The following is a 22,938-nucleotide window of genomic DNA, read 5'->3' on the forward strand; positions in this document are numbered from 1 at the left end:
TCCGGAGCTACTTCGGCACCGTTGCCTTCTACTTCCAGGGCAGCAGCATCAGCCGGACAGGAAGGTGGGACTCCAGTTGCGGGTGAAAGCGAGGTCTCATGCCCCTCAAGGTCGAGCCTTCTCTACTCTCCCTCATAGCGGGGCTCAAACCACCCATATGTAAGCAAACTGCTGGCAGGTAATGCTCCATCGTTCGCTGTGTTGGGGTAAGTGAGGGCGTTGAGGAGGTAGGTGACCTCACACTTCCCTTCCTTTTAGTGTGCGGCATTCTTTAGCAAGTAAAAGAAGCAACATCGGGAGCAATCTTAATGCCACCAGAATAGTGCTGCCATCTTGGCCAGCCCCCCCCTCCCAAAATCAGATTTAGTTATCTTTCATCAAATTTACATCTGCTATCTTTATATTTTGTACAACATTAGAGGACATCCATCCCTATTACTGTTTCTGTGGTATTGCATTGTATGCAGAGTCCAGCTTCTTGGTGGTTTAGTTTAACTTTTGTCTTTGGCACACCAGTGCTGAAACAGCTTCCAGGACTTAGCATAGGCTGCAACAGTTAACATAAGAACATAAGAATTGCCGCTGCTGGGTCAGACCCGTGGTCCATCGTGCCCAACAGTCCGCTCACGCGGCAGCCCCCAGGTCAAATACCAGTGCCCTGACCGAGACCAGCCTCACCTGTGTATATTCTGATTCAGCAGAAACTTGTCTAGCCTTGTCTTGAATCCCTGGAGGGTGTTTTCCCATATAACAGCCTCCAGAAGAGCATTCCAGTTCTCCACCATTCTCTGGGTGAAGAAGAACTTCCTTACGTTTGTACGGAATCTATCCCCTTTTAAATTTAGAGAATGCCTTCTCGTTTTCCCCACCTTGGAGAGGGTGAGCAACCTGTCCTTATCTACTGAGTCTATTCCTTTCATTATATTGAATGTCTCAATCATGTCCCCTCGCAATCTCCTCTTTTCAAGGGAGAAGAGGCCCAGTTTCTGTAATCTCTCATTGTACGGCAACTCCTCCAGCCCCTTAACTATTTCAGTCGCTCTTCTCTGGACCCTCAGCCTCATTCCCTATAACTGGCCCAGCTGTTTTACCTGAAAGACCACCACTCCCATCCCCAGCTGTTTTATCTGTGTATTTCTCTCTCTCTCTCTCTCTGTTTGTTTTACTAGATTGTAAACTTCAAATTGCAGGGACTATCTACTATATGGGTCATTAAAGTGCAGTGAATACCTGATAGCATTATACAAACAATAATAATGCCTGTTTGCCAAAGAAAAAAGCAGCAGTGACTGACTCTAATGGGGCAAAGTGTAGAGTATCTATACTCCGTAAAGCCAGTCACTTAATATTTCACCTAGAAACTATTTTCTGTCTTCCAACTCACATGCATTCCCACTTAGAGCTCAGTATTTGAAAAAGAGACATTAACCATGTTCTTACAAAGGGACATATTTGACATTATGTCTAAGTGGAAAAAAAAATACATTTAACACCAAACGTCCCCTAAATCTTCTTGATAATGGAAAGAGAATAAAGACATGTTTCAGTGTTTGAAAATTGCCCTACAAAATGTCCCAGTTTAGGATGCTCTACAGATTGCTGTCGACATTTTACCTGTTCCAAAATTACCTAATGAAAACCAACTAAATGCATAAATGGCCCCGCAGTAGCAGAATGTCATCTGCCATGATGGGATTGACGTTTTCTTTCATGTGCAACATGTTCATATATAGTGCTTCAGGTAGAAGGGCATTTATCAATCAGGAGAATGTCAGCCCAACTGTAAGACCAATACCCTAATTGAATCTAGCCTTACCTGCGTACGTTCTAGTTCAGCAGGAACTTGTCTAACTTTTTCTTGAATCCCTGGAGGGTATTTTCCCCTGTAACAGCCTCCGGAAGAGAGTTCCAGATTTCTACCACTCTCTGGGTGAAGAAGAACTTCTTTATGTATGTTTGGAATCTATCCTCTTTTAACTTTAGAGAGTGCCCTCTCGTTCTCTCTACCTTGGAGAGGGTAAACAACCTGTCATTATCTAGTAAGTCTATTCCCTTCATTATCTTGAATGTTTCGATCATGTCCCCTCTCAGTCTCCTCTTTTCAAGGGAGAAGAGGCCCAGTTTCTCTAATCTCTCACTGTATGGCAACTCATCCAGCCCCTTAACCATTTTAGTCACTCTTCTCTGGACCCTTTCGGGTACTACTATGTCCTTCTTCATGTACGGCGACCAATGCTGGACGCAGTATTCCAGGTGGGAGCGTACCGTGGCTCGGTACAGTGGCATGATAACCTTCTCCGATCTGTTTGTGATCCCCTTCTTAATTATTCCTAGCATTCTGTTTGCCCTTTTTGCCAACGCCGCGCATTGCGCTGACGGCTTCATTGACTTGTCTACCTGTACTCCCAAGTCTCTTTCCTGGGGGCTCTCTCCGAGTACTGCACTGGACATCCTGTATTTGTGTATAAGATTTTTTTACTGACATGCATCACCTTACACTTATCCACATTAAACCTCATTTGCCATGTTGCAGCCCATTTCTCGAGCATGTATATGTCACGTTGCAGGTCTTCGCAATCCTTCTGTGTCTTCACTAATCTGAATAACTTCGTATTGTCTGCAAATTTAATCACCTTGCTCGTCGTACCAATTTCCAGGTCATTTATAAATATGTTAAAGAGCACAGGCCCAAGCACCGAACCCTGCGGCACTCCACTCGTGACGCTTTTCCAGTCCGAGTCTTGTCCATTTACCCCCACTCTATGTTTCCTATCCACCAACTAGTTTTAAATCCAAGTGAGTATTTCACCTTCGATTCCATGGCTCGCAATTTTTCAAAGCAGTCAGTCATGCGGGACCTTGTCGAAAGCCTTCTGAAAGTCCAGATATACAATGTTGACTGGGTCATTCTTGTCTAGCTACATGTTTACTCCCTCGAAGAAGTGCAGCAAGTTTGTCAAGCAAGCTCTTCCTTTGCTTAAGCCATGCTGGCTGGTCCTCATCAGATTGTGTCAGTCAAGGTGATCAATGATGCGGTCCTTTATCAGTGCCTCTACCATGTTTCCCGGTACCGAGGTCATACTCACTGGTCTGTAGGTTCCTGGATGTCCCCTCGAATCTTTCTTGAAGATCGGTGTAACATTCGCCACTTTCCAGTCTTCTGGAATCCTTCCTGATTTGATCGACAGATTGGCTATTAGTTGAAGCAATTCAGCTATAGCCCCTTTCAGTTACTTGATTACCCTCAGATGGATGCTGTCTGGTCCCGGGGATTTATTGTTTTATGCCTATCAATCTGCCTGCATACCTCTTCTAGACTGACCGTCAACCATGTCAGTTTCCTGTCTTTGTTGCCTACATATAGCATGTCAGCTTCTGGTATATTGTATATATCCTGTTCGGTAAATACAGACGCAAAAAAATGTGTTCAGTTTGTCGGCGATGGCTTTGTCCTCCTTTAGTACTCCCTTTATTCCATTGTCATCCAAAGGCCCCACTGCTTCCTTCGCAGGTCGTTTCCCTTAATATATATCAAGTTCATAGTTCTTCTTTTCAATTAAGTGCCTGGACAATTTGAAACATAGAAACATAGAATATGACGGCAAAAAAGGGCCATGGCCCACCAAATCTGCCCACTCTAATGACCCACCCCCTTAATTTCTTCCATGAAGAGATCCCACATGCTTATCCCACTTTTTCTTAAAATCTGGCATGCTGCTGGCCTCGACTACCTGCAGTGGAAGATCATTTCAATAATCAACCACCCTTTCGGTGAAGAAATACTTCCTGGTGTCGCCATGAAGTTTCCCACCCCTGATTTTCAACGGATGCCCTCTTGTTGCCATGGGTCCTATAAGAAAAAAGATATCTTCTTCCACCTCAATATGGCCCGTGACATATTTGAATGTCTTAATCATGTCTCCCCTCTCTCTGTGCTCCTCGAGTGAGTATAGCTGCAACTTACCCAGCCGTTCCTCATACGGGAGATTCTTGAGTCCTGAGACCATCCTCATTGCCATTCACTGAACCGACTCAACTCTCAGCACATCTTTTTGGTAATGTGGCCTCCAGAACTGTACACAATATTCCAGATGAGGTCTAACCATGGATCTGTATAATGGCATTATGACTTCTGGCTTCCGGCTGATGAAACATCTATGGATACAACCCATCATTTGTCTAGCCTTGGATGAAGCTTTCTCCACTTGATTGGCCATCTTCATGTCTTCACTAATGATTACCCCCAAGTTAAACATCCTGAATCATTTTGAAGCTGGCTCCTATGACCAACACTGCAGGAACTGGAGGAAAACTGTTATTTCCTGCACATTAAAGTCAACATGGGGATACTTTATGAATTGCTGTGGAAATATTTGGTAAAATAGAATAGTTGATTATATCTTTGTTGATCTTACACATTTGAAATAGTTCATACTTAAAAGACAAAGTGCTCCTTTTACTAAGCTGCATTAGGGCATTAACACGTGAAATAGTGTACGCTACAATGCCGCACATGCTAGATGCTAATGCCAGCATTGAGCTGGCGTTAGTTCTAGCCACATAGCGTGGGTTTAGCACGCGCCAAAATCCTCCGTGCCCTAAAAACGCTATCGTAGCTTAGTAAGAGAAGCCCTAAATGTTTTTTTAATGTAAATGTTGTCAAGTGGCTTTTTGTATGTATTTGTGTTTTGTTGGTTTTTTTCTGATATATAGATATAGATAGATATTTTAGATAGGTGAAGTATCTACCTGTTTTGTGATTTTAACCACAGATACTGTAGATTAACAGCAAAATACTTTGGCTCAATGTATTCTTTGAATCAACTTAAGTGGAAGTGATGTGTTAATCAGCCACGAAAGTAAAAAGACATTACTGGCACTCTTATCTCCCCACTTCAAACACTGGCATAAAATCAATAGTATCCTCCCCCCCCCCCACACACACACGAGAGTATCCATCTGCCTATTCAAAAACATAGAAATTGTTAATTAAAACTTAGAAGAAAACCCTTACTTTACTCTTTTGCATTGTTTTGAGATTCTTGAATCTTCTAATTAGGTTTATTCTGCTTTCTTATTTACTTTATTGAGTTCTTAACCATTTGATGATGGATTTCTAAGTAAACAGTCTGTCCTTCATCAACGTAAAACACATACACACTTATGGAAACTTTGGAAGCATTGCCAGTTTAAATAAAGTAGCATTTTCCAACAACTTAAACTTTGCTATTATAGCAGACTTGAATCTGGTCAGCCTCTAAACATGCATCACAGTATCCTGCAAGATAATTACCGATATGGCATATATCCCTCAACTTTGCTTTATAACAAATATAAAATGCCTGATTAAGCTGTACTAATAAAATACTGTATGTAAATATTTGAAATCTTCTTTTCCGTTCCTCTGGTTCTATTGTTTTCTCGTCTTTCTAAGGCTGACATTAACCATTTACGTTCCTGAAGTTCCTGACAGTACTCCTTCCACCCCCTTCTCCTTAAGAAGGAGTAAACAAATAAAGGATTGTCATAGATAAGGGAAAAAATCTTCAAAAATGGTCTCCCTGTGATAACAGCTGACAGGTAGCCATAGCAGTGTAGACAACATAAATGGGCAGACTGGATGACTAGATGTTTGTTTTCTTCTATCATAATTTATTGTGTTTTGAGTTCAATGAATGATGGGGCTCTATGCTATTTTTTCCTGCTGTCGACTGTGGCAACAATGCTACTTGACAATGTTTCCTTCCTTTTTGTGTGATGCTTCCCCCCTGTAGACACTATCCCTGCCAGTTAAGGTGTGATATTCTCCTGTAGCAGCCACCTCACCCTTTAATTGAGCTTCCAGGGACTGGTGGCTGGTAGGGGTTGGCTTGACTGCACTTGAGGGCAGGGAATAGATCTGAACAGTTTGAGGGGAAGATACTGACTATGAACCAGACTGGAGATCAGGAACTCAAGAAAAAGGCTATCCCAGATAAGGAGAAGTCTAGAAACAGTGGTCCCAACCCTGTCCTGGAGGAACACCAGGCCAATTGGGTTTTCAGGCTAGCCCTAATGAATATGCATGAAGCAAATTTGCATGCCTATCACTTCCATCATATGCAAATCTCTCTCATGCATATTCATTAGGGCTAGCCTGAAAACCCGATTGGCCTGGTGTTCCTCCAGGACAGGGTTGGGAATCACTAGTCTAGAAGATGGCCACATTCTGTTGCTAGAAGCAGCAGAGATGTATCTTTATTGTCTCTTTGGAGCATGTCTCCAAGTTGGTAAATTTTCCACATGCCAAAACAGGAATGAACCTCACCTCAAAGTACAAGGGGCATTGAATAGTTTATCTATCTCAGTAGGAAAGAAAAGAGTTTTCAATAAATTTTTGTTTAATTTTTCAATATAGTCCCCTGATAGCTCCATTCACTTCATCCACTTTTCCTGCAATGACTTTAATCCCTTTGAAGATAATTCTTCTGTTTGACCTTCAAAGCAGGATGTCACAGCTTCCTTGACATCTTCATCACGTGAAAACCATTATACATTGAGAGATTTCTTCAAAACTCAGAACAGGAAATAATCCAAGGGAACCAGGTGAGGACTGTAGCATGGATGGTTCAGCTGCTGAAACCCACATTCTCAGTTGACAACCTGTGATTGTCGTGATATGTGCACCAGAGTATTGTCGTGAAGAAGCCGCAAGTTTTCCTTGTCTTTTCTCCTTGATTGACTCCCGCAAAGTGATCATTATGTTGGCATAACTCTATTGGTTAAGTATTTTCCTGTAACTTCTTTGAGTGTCCCCTAGTCTTTGTAATTTTTGACAGAGTGAAAAATCGACCCACTTGTACCCGGTCTACTCCACTCAGGATTTTGTAGACTTTCCAACAAGGGAATGACACAGGGAAAAATTTGTTCCTGACTCTGTAAGCTTGGTCCCCGCCCCTAAGAGCATGGTCTATGTCTCCACCCCATCCCCGTGATCTCGATTCCCGCCCCATCCCTGCAAACCGTCTGATACCATCCGTACAAGTCTCAAATAGTTATGGTTTTATATTAAACTTATTTTATTAAAGTATAAAAAGAAACACTATTCTGTACAATTGTCATTTAATAAACACAATACAGAGCAAAGATCAACAAAATCCATGTCTCCCCTCCCCTTAACAAATATCCCCTCCACTATTGAGAAAACTGAATAAGCTAAATTATTACAGAATGCTACACAGAAAAATCATGCTACTAGAATACCGCAGTCACACATCACAGGAATAGTGTTAGGGGAGTGCAACTAGGACAACTGCCCCCTGGTCACAGAGAGCCTTTAAGCCAGCTGGAAGCTACAGAAGCATGGCCTGGGATTTGTGATCCCCATTTATGTCTAACACCAGCTGTAGCAGAATACATATTTCAAATCTGATATATTCTAATCGCAAAACAGAAAATAAAATTATATTTTTCTACCATTTGTTGTCTCATCATTTTATTCTTCAAATCATGTTGGTCTCAGGTGCTGGTCTCTGTTTTCTTTTGTCTTCTCTTAACTCACTTGCCAGGGTCTCCTGACCATTTGACATTTCTTCTTTCTCCGTGCTCACCATCCATCTTCTATCTCTGTGTATGTATTGTTCCCCTTGTTCTCTATGTCTCCTATCCATATACAACAAACAAATAGAAGTGTGTTGCTCTTTGTACAGTCCTTCCCTCCACAATGCTCCCAGTATCATTGCCAGTACCCCTGAAGGCATTATTTACATCTCACAAAGAATTCTCAAGTGGTATGGGCAGCTCTCTCAAAAAGCAATTCTCTCAGCATTTTGTTCCTTTGGTTATCTTTTTTTACACATGCACTATGCGCGTTCTGTAGTTTTTTTAGAGCAATTTTGTTCTTAATGGCGCTTTTAGTGGTGACATCAGCATTGATGTAGCTTAGTAGTGATGTCAGCATTGACGTAGTTTAGTAGTGACGCTGCGTTGACTGATGTCTATAAAATCATTAAAGGGCAGCTAGAAGCGCGGCTATTTTGAATTTACTTTCCAGCCGATGCAGAGGCTGAATTTCGCACGCTGCTTTTGAAAATTCCAAAGTACCGGTAAGTTTTGATCAATTTTTTGTTATGCGATTTTGCTGCCAGTCAGTTTTGAGACTTTTATAAAGCCTTTTGAAAGCAGTTTATTTGGTTGTTATTACCACGAAGTTTTGCTAATAGTTGACCCTAGCACTCAGCTTTTCTGCTTAATTGCTCCATATGGGTTTTAAGTGCTGGATGCGTTTCAATGGGGTTTTTTTTATTGTCAAATGTTTCTAGCAGTGCCATGAGTAGCTAGGTTGCCATTATTGATGTCTTCATAATCCTATAACATGGCGCGAGTAATATGTTTAAACTGTATCAGCACCAACACAGTGATTTTATTTTTTAAAAAATCATTTTTTTATCAGTTTTCATGAGCATAATGAGTTGGTTGAAATGCCTTTAATATGCAAATGCTGCTAGTGCTATTGCATGATACAAATCTGTGGGAAGGGGTAAAACGCAGACCTTACGGATCTATACCCCTTCCCCAAATCTGCATGGCTGTTTTACACTGCCTGAGAAGCTGATTTAAACAAATGTTTTGCAATCTGCTTTTGACAATTGTTCAGTTTGTTGTTTCCACTGTGGGCTGCCTGTATTTACAATAACATCACATTGAGCACTTCCTTTAGAAGCTTAACCTGTTGTTTTTCCTTTTTTAGTTAGAGGTGTTCAGTGCACTAATTTGTTATCACCTCTGCCGAATGCTTTATAATGTGTTTCCATGCTATCCATCGGCATCTAGATAGTTTTGGTTTTTACACTGAGCCTTTACAACTCCAGCTAAAAGAGCAGTTTCTGTTTGAGTTTTTCCCGTCTTTAAATTATTTTCTAAAATGACACTCGATGTGCAATTATGTGTTTTTGGAATGTACAATCATGACATTCTGTAACTTTTTAGTGTGCTCTCCAGTTTTGATATATCATTTTAGAACAAAAGAATTGTTATTTTCAAGTGCTTGAAACACTCTAGCACATTCTGTTTTATTCTGTAGTAAATTTCAACTACCGCTGTAATTAGCAACTTTGAATTATGTATGTGATGTCTTTGATAGAGCATGTATACTATGGGCTCCTTTTACTAAGCTGCGCTAGCGGTTTTAGCGAGTGCTGCAATGCTACACGCACTAGACGCTAACACCTCCATTGAGCTGACGTTAGTTTTTCCGTGTAGCTTGTGGGTTAGCATGCACTAAAAACGTTACCGCACACCGCACAAGCAGACTTTGTCCATATTTGGTCTCCTTATTTGGACATTTTACCTCCCCAGAGTCAAGTTTCAAGTTTAATAAAATTTTGATTTGATCGCAAAATCTTACTTCAATGCAATTTACAAAAACTGTTAAAAAATTGGGGTAACATAATAAGAATAACACATAACTCGGACAATTGATTTACACAACTATATACCAGCCAAACACAAGGAAAAAATAAAATGGATTAAATACAATTTATAAAGTAAATCAAACAGGGTAGGATATTGAAACAGAAGGATGGGTAAAAGATTACCTGCTCGATTTTACTTATAACTCTTTCTATATATTAAAAAAAAAGTCTTGGGGGTATATAAAATGCATGTAACTTAGTTAAAAACTTCCTTAAAAAGCTAGTATTTTGAACAGACTGCAGTTGTATCCTACCCCACCTGTCTGACCTTGGTTATTTCCTTGTTTTTGGATTTGGGGGGAGGGGTTGGGGGTGGGGATACAGGGGGCTCTGCTTGGGAAGAGGGGTTGGGGATAGGGGTGCCTTTGTAACCTAGGAGGACATCAGAGTCCAGTCCTCTTGGGGGGGGGGGGGGGGGGAGTCCCTGCCTTGTATAATTTCAATTCTCGTCTGCCATTTTGCATTTGTTGGTGTGTGGGTTTTTTTTTTCTTTTTAATAAAAAAAAGATTGAAACACAAAAAACGCTACCGCAGCTTAGTAAAAGGAGTCCCATATTTCATAGTTCCCTGTCTGGTAATTTTGTAGCTATACTTTTCTTTAAGCTTGCCATTTTTTTAACTTTGCTACTTTTGGTTTTCAGATCAGTGACACAGCCATTTACTGTTTATATATTTTTGCTATGGTGAACACAACCCTTGAGAAAGCTTCCAGCGAAATGGCTAGGCCACCTTTGGGCCATCAAAGATAAGTGTTCCAATTGTTGGGGGTGGTTTGTTGGACTGTATTCCTGCCTCTGGTTTCTATTTGAAAATCTGCAAAATTTTGCTACATAGTCATTTTAGACAGCAGGTTTACTGTTAATATTTTTTTCATTAAGTATTAAAAAAAAACCCCAAAAACATAAATATGGGAAACAGAATGTTTGCATTATAAAAATTTTATATATAAATTTTTTTTCCCCCACATTCTGGTGCCACAATGAGGTTTAGACCCATGATAAGAACCTTACCCCACCAGATTGTCATTACAAAAACTTTGTTTTGCTGACAAAAGGGGAATTTGAGGTCTTTTTCCTCGTTGCATCCATCAGAATTTATTTCACTTCAAATCAACCAAATGGAAATTTTTATAGAAGTCTCTACAGGGTTGTTTGTTCCGTATGCAAACTAAGGTCCTGACTAGGATCCCAGTTTCAGCAGTGTAAACCGCCTTCCTCAGGGGCCTTAGCAAACAACTTCTTTATTAAAGAGGAGCAAGAACTCGTAGCCAGACCTGCAACCAAGGGGTCGGCCAGGACCGCAGAGAGAGAAGAGCCATTTTGGTGCTAGGATTGGAGTTTGGGCATGGAAAGTGTTAGGCGCCAGTAGGCATCTGCATTAGGCACTGGTATTTTTCCATGGATGCATGAAACCTATTATCTGTGGATACTAGCCCCCCCCCTCCCATGTATGTGCCACAATTTATATATTCTCTCCCACCTCTGCCAGAACCAGTTTTTTATTCTTTCCAACCCAACAGAAGTTGGAGAGAATTATGGAAAAGGGGTTGAGAATACCAGTCCATCTGTCTGTCTAGGGTTAAAAGAACTCTCCAAAAATTTAACAGAATGAGATGAAAATTTGCACATCAGAAAATCCAGTAACTGGGGGTTACAGAAAAATAAGTCCCCTCCCCCCAAATGGCCCAAAGAAATGCAGGAGTTGCATCTTCTGTGACACAGAATATTTAATAGATTATCAAGTTCAAAAACAGAACAAATTTTGACCAGAGGTTCCAGAGAAATACCCCCCAAAAAATAAAAAATAGGTCCAGTGCATTTCTATGGGGAAATGAGTTCTACTGCTGTGACATACAAACTTATACTGTATACAATGAAACATAGAAACAAGCTGGTAGATAAAGGCCAAATGGCCCTTCTAGTCTGCCCATCTGGAGCATCCACTATCTCCTCTTCTCCCTAAGACAGGGGTAGGCAATTCCGGTCCTCGAGAGCCAGAGCCAGAGCCAGGTCAGGTTTTCAGGATATCCACAAAGAATATGCATGAGATGGATTTGCATGCACTGCCTCCTTGAGATGCAAATCTATCTCATGCATATTTATTGTGGATATCCTGATAACCTGATCTGGCTCCGGCTCTCGAGGACCGGAATTGCCTACCCCTGCCCTAAGAGATACCCCGTGCCTGTCCCATGCTTTCTTGAATTCAGATTCAGTCTTTGTCTCCACTAGCACTACTAGGAGACTATTCCACACAACTACCACCTATTCTGTAAAAAAGTATTTCCTTAATGCAACCAGTATAAAAAAAATAAGAAAAATACCTGAGGGGAGGTTTGGGCTGCTGCCTAGACTTCAGCAGGTCAGTTCTTGACCTGATCATGGGTCCAAATTTGGATCCAGAATTCGCTCCAAATCCATGATCTTGGCAACTGATTCCAGGCCTTTGGAAAGAGGGAGAATCCTCCCCAATATTGTTTTCATGTATTGTTCATATAAACCCATGGTGAAATATATTTTGTGGCTTTTATCTTGTTACTTCTTTATAATAGTTTTTCTTTGGGTTTTTTGATCAGATTCGTCCTTTAATTTGTAAACTATTTTGTTTTTCTTTTTTGAGGTATTTCCTTTCTCTGTATCATGATACATTTCTGTGCACGTACTTTTTCTGCTTGAATAAAAGGATTTCAATATCTTGCTGTATGTCCTTGGAAAATTAGTGTGGGAGAGATAAGAGGGGAGCTGGAACTAATAGTTTCTAGATCTCAATTGGCCAATAGTCTGGTTAAGGTCTGGAGCATCACTACTAACATCATGCTCACAGAGACTCAGGGCTCTTTTTATCAAGGTGCAGTAGGCGGTTAACACGCAGAATACCGTGTGTTCAACCACCTGCAGCGCTAGTTGCTAACGCCTCCATTGACGAGGCGTTAGGTTTTTGGCTTGCTGCGGGGGATAGCACGTGATGAAATGTCCGATGCGCTAACCCCCATAGCGCACCTTGATAAAAGGAGCCCTCAGTTTAGATTGCTTCAAAGGGATTTAATCACTCCTCATACAGAGCTTTTAAGCTGCTGTAATTAGACAGATGTGCAAAGTCTATTTTTCTGCAGCATTCTGGAGCATTGCTTTTGAGCTTGTGTGTGGATGCAGTTCTACTGGACAAAGTAGGACATTTCTGGAGTAGGAATTTAGGGTAGCAGGTCTGTCATACTTGGTATTGCAAACTATATTAAGGTGCAGGACAAATAGTTCGTTTCTTTGTCCATGGTTGTCCTGATATTTTGCTGTTTATAGCATATTTATTTCATACTATGGTCAACAGAGCGTTAAAACACCCTATATTCATAGAGTACAGATAACATTAACAACATACCCTGTTTCCCTGAAAATAAGACCTATCCCAAAAATAAGCCCTAGTTAAGATCGACCTCTGTTCCGAGGCCTCCAAAAACAGCAGTGGCAGCAGCGCTCTGAACTGGCTGCTTTGAGGCCTTCCCCACTGGGGCCTTCCCTCTGCCACATCACTGATGACATTGTCAGTGATGCAGCAGGGGGAAGGCCTCGAATCAGCCAGTTTAGAGCGCTGCTGCCACCACCTCCAAAAACAGCAGTGGGAGCAGTGCTTTGTACTGGCTGCTTTGAGGCCTTCCCCACTGGGGCCTTCCCTCCACCACATCACTGATGACATCGTCAGTGATGTGGCAGGGGGAAGGCCTCGAAGCAGCCAGTTCAGAGTGCTGCTACCGCCACTGTTTTTGAAGGCCTCAGAGCAGAGATGTCAGTCTCATGGTAGGAGGGTGGGTGGGGTTCTGCTGCACTAGGGGAGGGGTGAGAGGGGAGGAAAGATGCTGCACATGGGGGAGGAGAAAGGAAAGAGGAATAATTGGGGTGGAGGAGAGGAACAGAGAGATTGTCGTACATAAAAATAATCCCCCAAAAGTAAGCCCTAATGCATTTTTTGGGCCCAAAATTAATATAGGATGCTGTCTCATTTTCGGGGGAACACGGTAGTAACAAAGAAACAAATTAACTATATCAAGTTTTACTATCACAAGGCTTGGGGTCTGTACCCTTCTCTTCCACTGCCAACTCTAGACTCTTTCTTGTTGTACCATATGCCTGGAACAGGTTGCCTGAATTCTATATGTCATGCTCCATCCCTAGCAGTATTCAAATCCAAGCTAAAAGCCTACTTTTTTTAAACTGCTTTCAACTCTTAACTCCCACTCACTGCTGTCAGATACCTAGACCCACTGTATCATTTCCTCTACCATTATCTCCCTAACCCTGAAATGTCCTGACTAAATTAGATTGTAAGCTCTTCTGAGCAGGGACTGTCTATTGTATGTTAAACTGTACAGCACTGCGTATGCCTTTTAGCGCTACAGAAATAGTAAATAGTAGTAACACCAATCCCCTGCCCTTCCCTCTAGTAGGGACCAAACAAATTAATTTCCTGCCACATGCTCTTTAGTGTGTAGAGCAAAACATTGGTAGAGCCATGGCCCCGAGTGATTTTGCTGCCTAGAGAACCTCCAAGATTACTAGAAGATACCTGGACTCAAGCAAGACCTGATTAAGAACTCAATAACTGAGTTTTTTCATGTAAAATGTTTGCATTATCTGAACCCTAAATTAAAAATTACTCCAAGAAAGACACAGCAGAGGCAAATGAAGGCTGAAGCAAAACATCTCCCTCTCTGGACGGATGATTTTCTGCAGCTGCTCAGAACCAATTGCATTGGAAGAGACTCACTAAGAGCATCCTTGGCCATAGCTGCCATAGCATGCAGTCTGGGGAAAAACACTGACTTAACTAGGAAAAGAACAACCAATCCACTCAAAGCTAACATAAGAGAGCCTGGACACATGTGTTGATTTAAACAGGAGACAAGCATGTGGCCACGGGTTTCTCATTCTGCAGCATATACAGGCAGAAGGGTTACAGTGAATCTTCTTTTGCAGGCAGTGAATGATCACCCTCTTTGGTCCACTAAGCCTGTCAAATGACTTACGGTAATGTAAGCACAGGAAATACCTTCTCTAGTGAATGAGATATGGGACATTTTTCCATCTTGAACCAAGTGTGCACATGGTTGCTGAGCTTGAGACAGCACTGCCTAGGGTTTTAGAGCTGAGTTTGCAACTGACCCAAGTTCATGGTTTTCCTTGAAGGGCAACAAATCTGCACCTATGACCTAACCACCAGGCACCAAAGACACTGGCATCTCGCTCCTCCAGTGCAAGAGATGGAGGACTTATTGGATGACATTATTATTGAAAGTGTGGTTGAGGTTGAACTTGCCCCTGATCTTGGTGCTAACCCTTTAGCTATTAGAGGCTGGGACATATCCTAGAAACAGCAGATTATCAGATGCATTATAAATCCCTTATGTTATAACAGACTTATTACTTTCCAGTTCTCTGAGGCCCTCTTTTACTAAGCTGCGGTAGAGGTTTCCACTGTGGCCTAGAGTGCTAAATGTTCCAACGTTCATAGAATTCCTACGAGTGTCAGAGCTTTTAGAGGCCGTGGTAGAAACCTCAACTGCGACTTAGTAATATGAGGAGTTAATTAAGTTTAAAGTGGGATACAAAGCTGAAACTGAAAAATAACATTAGGCATTACAATAAGTTAATAAACTGGTGAAAATTTTTCAGGAACAAGTGTCTAAAACAATTTTCTAAAACATATACAGTAACTGTTAGAAATATGAATTTCAAAAGGAAGGTTGTTCCATAACTGCACTGCAAGGTACATATAAGAATGAGAAGACTGCTTTTAAATTTCACATTTCTGATTGATGGACATGCCAGAAAAGGATATTTACCCCTGGCATTCAGCTACCAGTGTTTTATATAATGGTGGCCAGCATTTTTTTTTTTTTTTTTTGTGGGGATATTCAAGGCCACAACATACTTGGATACTGGTTCTGAATATCTAGATATAAAGCAGCTTCCAGGAGCTATTGAGGTACCATCGACATTCAGACAGACTTCTTGCTTTCCTAACTTTATCTGGGTAGTTGTCTAGGTACGGGTCTGAATGTCATCAGAACTAGAGTAACTCCTGGCTCCACCTTGGCACGATCCTTGGATTTCCTTAGCAGATAGTGCCAGGGTGATCAATGGTAATTTTCAGCAGCATTATCTCCATAGGCCCGCTTAAAGTTTATGGCTGACCCTTGTGAATAACACTTATCTATGCAGGAGGAAGTTCTAAAGAGGTAAAGCAGAGAATTTACCAAGCTCTTGTTATATTGTAAACCACAAACAGGAGTCTAGTGGCTAAATTGCCACGTTTTAGATATAGTGATACAAACGGAGGTAAAAGGCCTTGGATACCCATGGATATGGGAGATATGTATATATCATGCCTTCTTGTGTGAGTTACTCTGTTCCTTTCATTGGTCTAAAAAAAAACCTCTGTGAAAATAAATTTTTACTTTTGTCTTTCTTTATTTTTTTGATCTATAATGCTGTCACCATTCAATATACCATAAAGCAGGGGTAGGCAATTCCGGTCCTTGAGAGCCAGAGCCAGGTCAGGTTTTCAAGATATCCACAATGAATATATATGAGATGGATTTGCATGCACTGCCTCCTTCCAATGCAAATCTATCGCATGCATATTTATTGTGGATATCCTGAAAACCTGACCTAGCTCCAGCTCTCGAGGACCGGAATTGCCCACCCCTGCCATAAAGAATGACACGGGGACAAATTTTTCCCCATCCTTATGAGAACCCATTTTCTTGTCCTGTCCCTGTGAGTTCTTCTCCTGTCCCTGTCCCATTTCTGCAAGCAAACGTACAAGATGCAGGCTATGTTTATTATATCAATTAATGATTGTGGTTAATGTTACCACCTTTACACAAACCTAGGAACCCGACACGGTCAGTTAACACGCCTTCATCAGGGGTCCTAGATTGGCACGGTATCTAATTAAACCGCAAATAGAAAAAGAACAATAGCCTGTATGAATTGAAGGTAAATACTTTTCCAAAATCTCTGTGTGAGTTGGCTACGAAGTGAAAAATAAATTTTTACTTTTGTATTTATTTTTTTATCTATAATGCTGTCACCATTCAATATACCATAAAGAATGACGCAGGGCCAAATTTTTCCCCATCCCTGTGAGAACTCATTTTCCCATCCTGTTCCTGTTCTTTTCTTGTCCCTGCCCCGTTTCTGCAAACTCCATCCTCATCTGCCCAAGCCTCAAACAGTTTAAAATCATAAGTGTTCGAGGCTTGTGAGGTTAAGACAGAGCTTGCAGGAATGGGGCAGGGACAGTGACACAACTCACGGGGACAGGATAGGGAAATTGAGTTCCTGCGGGGACGGAGGCAAATTTGCCCCCATGTCATTCTCTATATCATTTTTAAATTGATTTGAATAAATGTGAACTAATTGAACACAACTTTCAAGCCCAACAGGGCCACTGTTTCACCTCGTGGCTTCAAATAAGTTATTGCAAGGGAGGAGAGCTAGAATGACAACTGGTAGTCACAGGAGCTACAAAGATAAACTGTGGAGCCAGTGGGGACATTCAGAAGCTGAATTTGAACTGTTACAGGCAGCACTTGTTGGTTACTAACTTTAACCCCTATCCTGGCATCCTGTTTGTCTTGATTGTGTAGATTATAAGCTCATTTGAGCAGGGACTGTCTCCCTTGTGACTCTTTAAAGCGCTGTGTACGTCTAGTAGCGCTCTAGAAATAATTAATAGAAGCAGAATGCTTTTATGAAAGCAGTCTCTATATTACATTCTGGAATTATGGCTATTTTGCTGCTTGTGGACTCAGATTTACTTTGCTCTCATAACATTTTTTTCATGTTCTAAGGGAATATTGTAGGCAAAAAGTGGGACAGAAGGTGCTCAGTGCTTAGTAGCATCACTTTATTTATTAATAAAAGGAGGAATACCAAAGGGTTATATAACTTGTGGGCTGGCAGTTATGGTGTTAATGCATGTGAGATTCAGTTTTGTTATATTGTAAATAAAAATGCCAGAAGAATTAGTACTGCATTTATTTTAAATTCTGCTGGACTGAACAGCCCATGAGCTAACAATGACCTTCATTTTTCAGCCACAATACATGTTGATAGCTGAGTCCTTGAATGTATTCAATATTTATTTGATTACACACCATAACCACAAAGCTTCGTTCATGTCAAAGAACCATCAAAAAGAAAAAAAAGTATTATGCAGTTAACTCTTCCCCCCCCCCCCCCCCCCCACCGTATCAACAGTGGTGTACCTAGAGTATGTGACATCTGGGGCAGATCATTTTTAACAACCCCCTCCAATATAAAAAGGGATCGGAGGAGCACTCCCAAGGAGCTGAACCCGGGGTGGACCTCTCCTCCCTTGGTTCACCACTGCCTGAGGAAGGGGATTTTGATCTCCAAAAGTTAGTAAAAAATGTATTAAAATGAGTCCAATAAAAAGATTACCTTATTTCCATTTTCTCTTTAAATGTTTATCAATACAGCTACAATACTACTTTATTCTAAAGCAATAAAAAATATAAAATCTCTTCTCTTCACTCTTCCATTCCATCTGCGTCTGCCCTCTTTCTCTGTCCCTTCCATTTTTCTCTTTGTCTCCACTCCCTCCCCCATGCTCTGGCATCTTTCTCCCTTCTCTCCTTCCTATTCCAACTCACCTGATGGTTTGGCATCTGCTTCCCTTCCCCTATGACCTAGGATCTCTCTCCTTCTCCCTCCATACTCTGGCATCTCCTTTCCTTCCTTCCCAGTGGTCTGGCATATCTTTCCCTTTCCTCCCCCATTCCCTGGAATCTCTCTCCTCTCCTTCCCTCCCATCTCTCCCTCCCCCTCCATGCTCTGGCATCTTCTCTCCTTCATTTCGCTCCCTCCCCCTTCCTGATATTCTGGCATCTGTCTCCTTCCCTTATGATCTGCACTGGGGTGGACCGCTCTTAGTACACCACTGTATTTAGCAGGTACATTGAGATTTTGTGGGAATCTGCTACATTTTAGAAAATTGTTGAAAACTTATTTTTTTGCACAAGCATTTTTCTGCTAGCTGTACCTAATTTTATATTGAATATCTAATCATTTATTAGAATGAGGATGATATAATGTTTACATTTAGACCTCTTGTCTGATGAGAATTTTAAGATTTTTTTTATGTACTCAAAGATTGTGTATGTTAATTGTGAGCCACTTTGACTAATGTTTTAAATAAATAATCCATTTTTCAATTAGCTTTCAGAAGTCAAAACCTCCTTCAGGTCAGTATCCTGTTCTAACCTGAGGAATAGGGTTTTGGTCTCCAAAAGTTAGTAAAAAAAATTAGTCCAATAAAAAGATTGCCTTGCTTACATTTTCCATTTATAAACATTTATCAATACAGCTACAATACTACTTTATTCTAAAACAAAAGAACACCATCTGTCCTCTCACCCTTCCATGCAGCATCTGCCCTCTCACTGCCTTTTCCATATGTTGTCCACCCTTTCCCCCTTTCATAAGGCATCTTTCCTCTATGTCCCTTCCATAAACTGTCTGCCCCATGCCCCTTCTCTCCTTTGTACATGATACATTTCAGCTTCACAGCTTCTCTATTTTTCTCTTTCTTGTCTCTACCTCCTCCCCTATACTGTGGCATCTCTTTTCCTTTCCTTCCTTCCTTCCCTCCCAACCCATCCCACAGTCTAGCATCTGTCTCTTTCCCAAGGTATCTGGTCGATAGTATTCTGTCATATGTTCCCCTTTCAAAACTCCATTCTGTGGAACGTGGTAATTTGTTTGTTCAACCTTATAAACACTTGCGTTTGCAGGTGTCGAGGGCAGGTATGTTTCCATGAAGAGGCCCGCAGGCATGGAATGAGATCTCTCTATTTATCCAGGAGCAGGGAATTTGCACAATTTTATGAAATTACTGAAAAAGTATTTGTTTTGTAAGATGAAATATGGGAATTGAAGCTTTAATATAATTGTAGGCGCTGGTCTCTGAAATGTTTTGTTTGTTTGATTTGTTTAATTGTATGTGATGTGGTTTGGGATCTCAATGTTCTTGCTCAATTGATGAAGCCTCCATTTGAACTAATGTCTACGGCTCATCTGAAATATCTCACTTGGAAAATGGTCTTTCTCATTGCCCTCACATCTGCTCGAAGAGTCAGTGAGCTGCAAGCTTTAGTTGCTGATTCACCTTTCACAGTTTTCCATCATGACAAGGTGGTCCTCCGTACTCATCCTAAATTCTTACCTAAAGTGGTTTCAGAATTTCATCTCAACCAATCTATTGTACTTCCAGTGTTTTTTTCCAAGGCCTCATTTTCAACTTGGAGTATCAGCTCTTCATACTCTGGACTGTAAACATGCTTTGGCCTTCTACCTGGAATGCACAAACCACACAGATCTGCTCCTCAACTTTGTCTCCTTCGATTCAAATAAGTTGGGACATCCAATTTCTAAGCGTACCATCTCCAACTGGATAGCTGCTTGTATCTCTTTCTGCTATGCCCAGGCTGGACTGCATCTATAAAGTCGAGTCACAGCCCATAACGTCAGAGCAATGGCGGCTTCAGTAGCTTTCCTCAGATCCACTCCTGAGGAAATTTGCAAAGCTGCCACCTGGTCCTCGGTTCATACTTTCACCTCTCACTATTGTCTGGATGTTTTCTCCAGACGGGATGGCCATTTCAGCCAGAGAGTATTACAAAATTTATTCTCCTAAGTTGCCAACACTCCCACCATCCCATTCTGGTTAGCTTGGAGGTCACCCATATGTGAGAGTAGGCTGCCTGCTTGTCCTGGGATAAAAGACAGTTACTTACCGTAACAGTTGTTATCCAGGGACAGCAGGCAGCTATTCTCACAACCCTGGTTGGCTTCTCTGCTAGCTATCTGAGCTGAAGAGACTCGCACTGTGCTGGGCAGGAAGGCACTCGCGCATGCGCGGTGCGGCAGACTCTTAACTTCTGAGTTTCTACAAGCAAGCCTGCTTGCGAGGCTGTCCGCATCCGGATTCCTTGGATGACGTCACCCATATGTGAGAATAGCTGCCTGCTGTCCCTGGATAACAACTGTTACGGTAAGTAACTGCACTGTTTGGTTTTATTCCCTGATTGAAAACGCTGGAAAGGAGAGGGGGTTTTATCCTTTCTGTATTGTTACTGATTGCTTATAAGTGCTTATTATAATTATTAATATATGTATCTATATTGTTTTGCATTTTTGTTAGCTTTGAAAACTTAATAAAGATTAAAAAAAAAAAAAGAAATATGATGGCAGATAAAGGCCAAATGGCTCAGTCTCCCATGCTTTCTTAATTCAGACACAATCTTTGTCTCTACCACCTCTACTACAAGCCTATTCTACCTATCTACCACCATTTATGTAAAAAAATATTTTCTTAGATTACTCCTGAGCCTATTATCCTATACCCTCTCATTCCAGAGCTTCCTTTCAAATGAAAGAGACTCACATGCACATTTGTCATGTGGGTATTTAAATGTTTCTATTATCTCCCATCTCCCTGGGGCAAGAGAGAATGAGAGGTGGGGGTACTGCATGTAGGAGAAGACTGGCGGCAGACAGTATTACCGGTCTTGCTGGGAATTAGAGGGAGATAAAACTGCAGTTGAGGTAAGAGAAGGAACTACAGAAGTTGAAACCTGAGGAGAGAAAAGGCAGGAAAGAATTTCAGGCCTTATGAGGGGAAGATTCTGCAAATACTACAAATAAATGTTGCTAATGTTTTAAATATTGTGTGCAGAATCTTCAAAACTTTTGCACAGAATTCCTCCAGGAGTAGTTACAAGTAATAGTCATGTTTCAATCATACATTGCTTTAAATACTTCCCTGTTTAGCTGGGGGTATAACAGTTTTGAGACAAGTCCCCAGAAGAAGTGGTTGGCAGAGCATTAGCCCGTTATACAGATTTTCCTAACTGCCAAATGCCCAAGAAGGAACCATCCTCAGTTCCTTAATCAAAGATGACATTTGATTTTATACTTATCTAGTACAATATGCACTTCACTAGAATATTTGCAGTGTTTTCCCAAATGAGGCAGAATATAGAATATCAACCTATATTTGTGTCTCTTATAAGAATAATAATTTTCTTAGCAATTTGAACAAATAAATACTGGTAATTTCTTCTGTACTGACTTCATGTTCAGGTAAGTTATCTTCTAAAAAAGATACCGATGTAAAATTCTGCTAATCTATATTCTACTCAGTTGTCAAGAAATATGGGATGATGATGCTAGTGTCGTCAAAACTTTATCCCTGTTTTTCATCATATACTTGCCAGCACATTGATTCAAGCTGATATAGATAAGTGCCACTTACCTGCTACATTGAACAGTGTCAAATGAGGTCTGCAATGAAAGGAGCCCAAGGCATTCCCTGCACAGTTCATCCAAAGACCTTGGAACACCCAAGTAGCAGTGATCACTGATGATGCTCTGCTAGTGACCTGCCATTCATTGGAGGCTGTGGCACCAATAATAGCCCCAAAACCAGCAACGCAAAACACAAAAGCTAAAATCTGTATCCCAAACATTAGTTCTTGAAGTTTGCAGAACCTCAAATACAAAATCTTACAAAGAAACCATGAGTTGCACTATCCAGGTGACTGAAGAGCAAGTTGCTGGTCCATGAAAGCCTAAAGTACACCACCTCTGATTTACACATAAATAAGTGGACATAAGGCAGTTTTCATGCTTGAATGAGATGGAGTTTGTGGAGAACTATGGACTTTTAGGAATTCTAGTACCTGAATGTAAAAATCACTTGGACATCCTCCATTAATAGGCAGCATACAAATAACTAATAAACTTGTGTTTTCAAAAGTCAGGATAAGAAAGCATTTTTTGATCCACAACAGTGAACAAATTTTTGACAGATGTTTGTACAGGTCTCTAACAGAGGATATAAAAGGGGTTATCTTAGGACAGAAGTTTTCTTTGCTTAATTAATGAATACTAAACATAGTTAATGTATCATAGTTTTCCTGACTAGATATCTTATTTTGCATCATCAGGATTTTTCTTAGTGTGTTTAATGGAACAAAAAGCACTTAGGAGTCAATTCTATGAACTGGCTCCCTCCTTTTAGGCACCCCAAAGCACCTAGATTCCATTATAGAATACTAGTATACTTCATTATTAGCACACCCAAATATTTAGATACCCACAGTTATTCAAAGTTTATATGGGATCTTTTCCCCATTACTCATTCTTTCTTTTAATTCCCAACAACCCCTTTCTACTAGAGGAATACATAAATGTAAATTAATATTCCCCCTCTATTAGGGGTATTCAAACTTTGGGTAGGCTTTCCCACTTTATGGCATTTTCCTTGGTAAAAATCTAGAATGACCTCCCCTCAGAAATTAGACTCCTCTCCTCTTTGACATGTTTTAGAAAAATTTTGAAGACGTATTTAAGAAATTCTTTAATGATGAATAAGGGATTGTAATAGATGAACTTTATGTCCA

General features: G+C 40.9%; 1 protein-coding gene across 2 annotated transcripts in view; it reads right to left on the bottom strand.

Moving 5' to 3' along the window:
* Positions 1-22,110, bottom strand: part of CLDN10 (claudin 10) — a 97,042-nt gene extending 74,932 nt beyond the window's left edge. For both annotated transcript variants that reach the window (XM_033947784.1, XM_033947783.1), the window contains exon 1: positions 21,789-22,110. In XM_033947784.1, the coding sequence (XP_033803675.1) occupies positions 21,789-22,002 (214 nt within the window). In that variant the 5' untranslated portion in view covers positions 22,003-22,110. The remainder of the gene's footprint in view (positions 1-21,788) is intronic.
* Between the last annotated feature and the right edge of the window lie 828 nt (positions 22,111-22,938).

This window comes from Geotrypetes seraphini, chromosome 6 (genome assembly GCF_902459505.1).
Source record: "Geotrypetes seraphini chromosome 6, aGeoSer1.1, whole genome shotgun sequence".
Classification (NCBI taxonomy): Eukaryota; Metazoa; Chordata; class Amphibia; order Gymnophiona; family Dermophiidae; genus Geotrypetes; species Geotrypetes seraphini.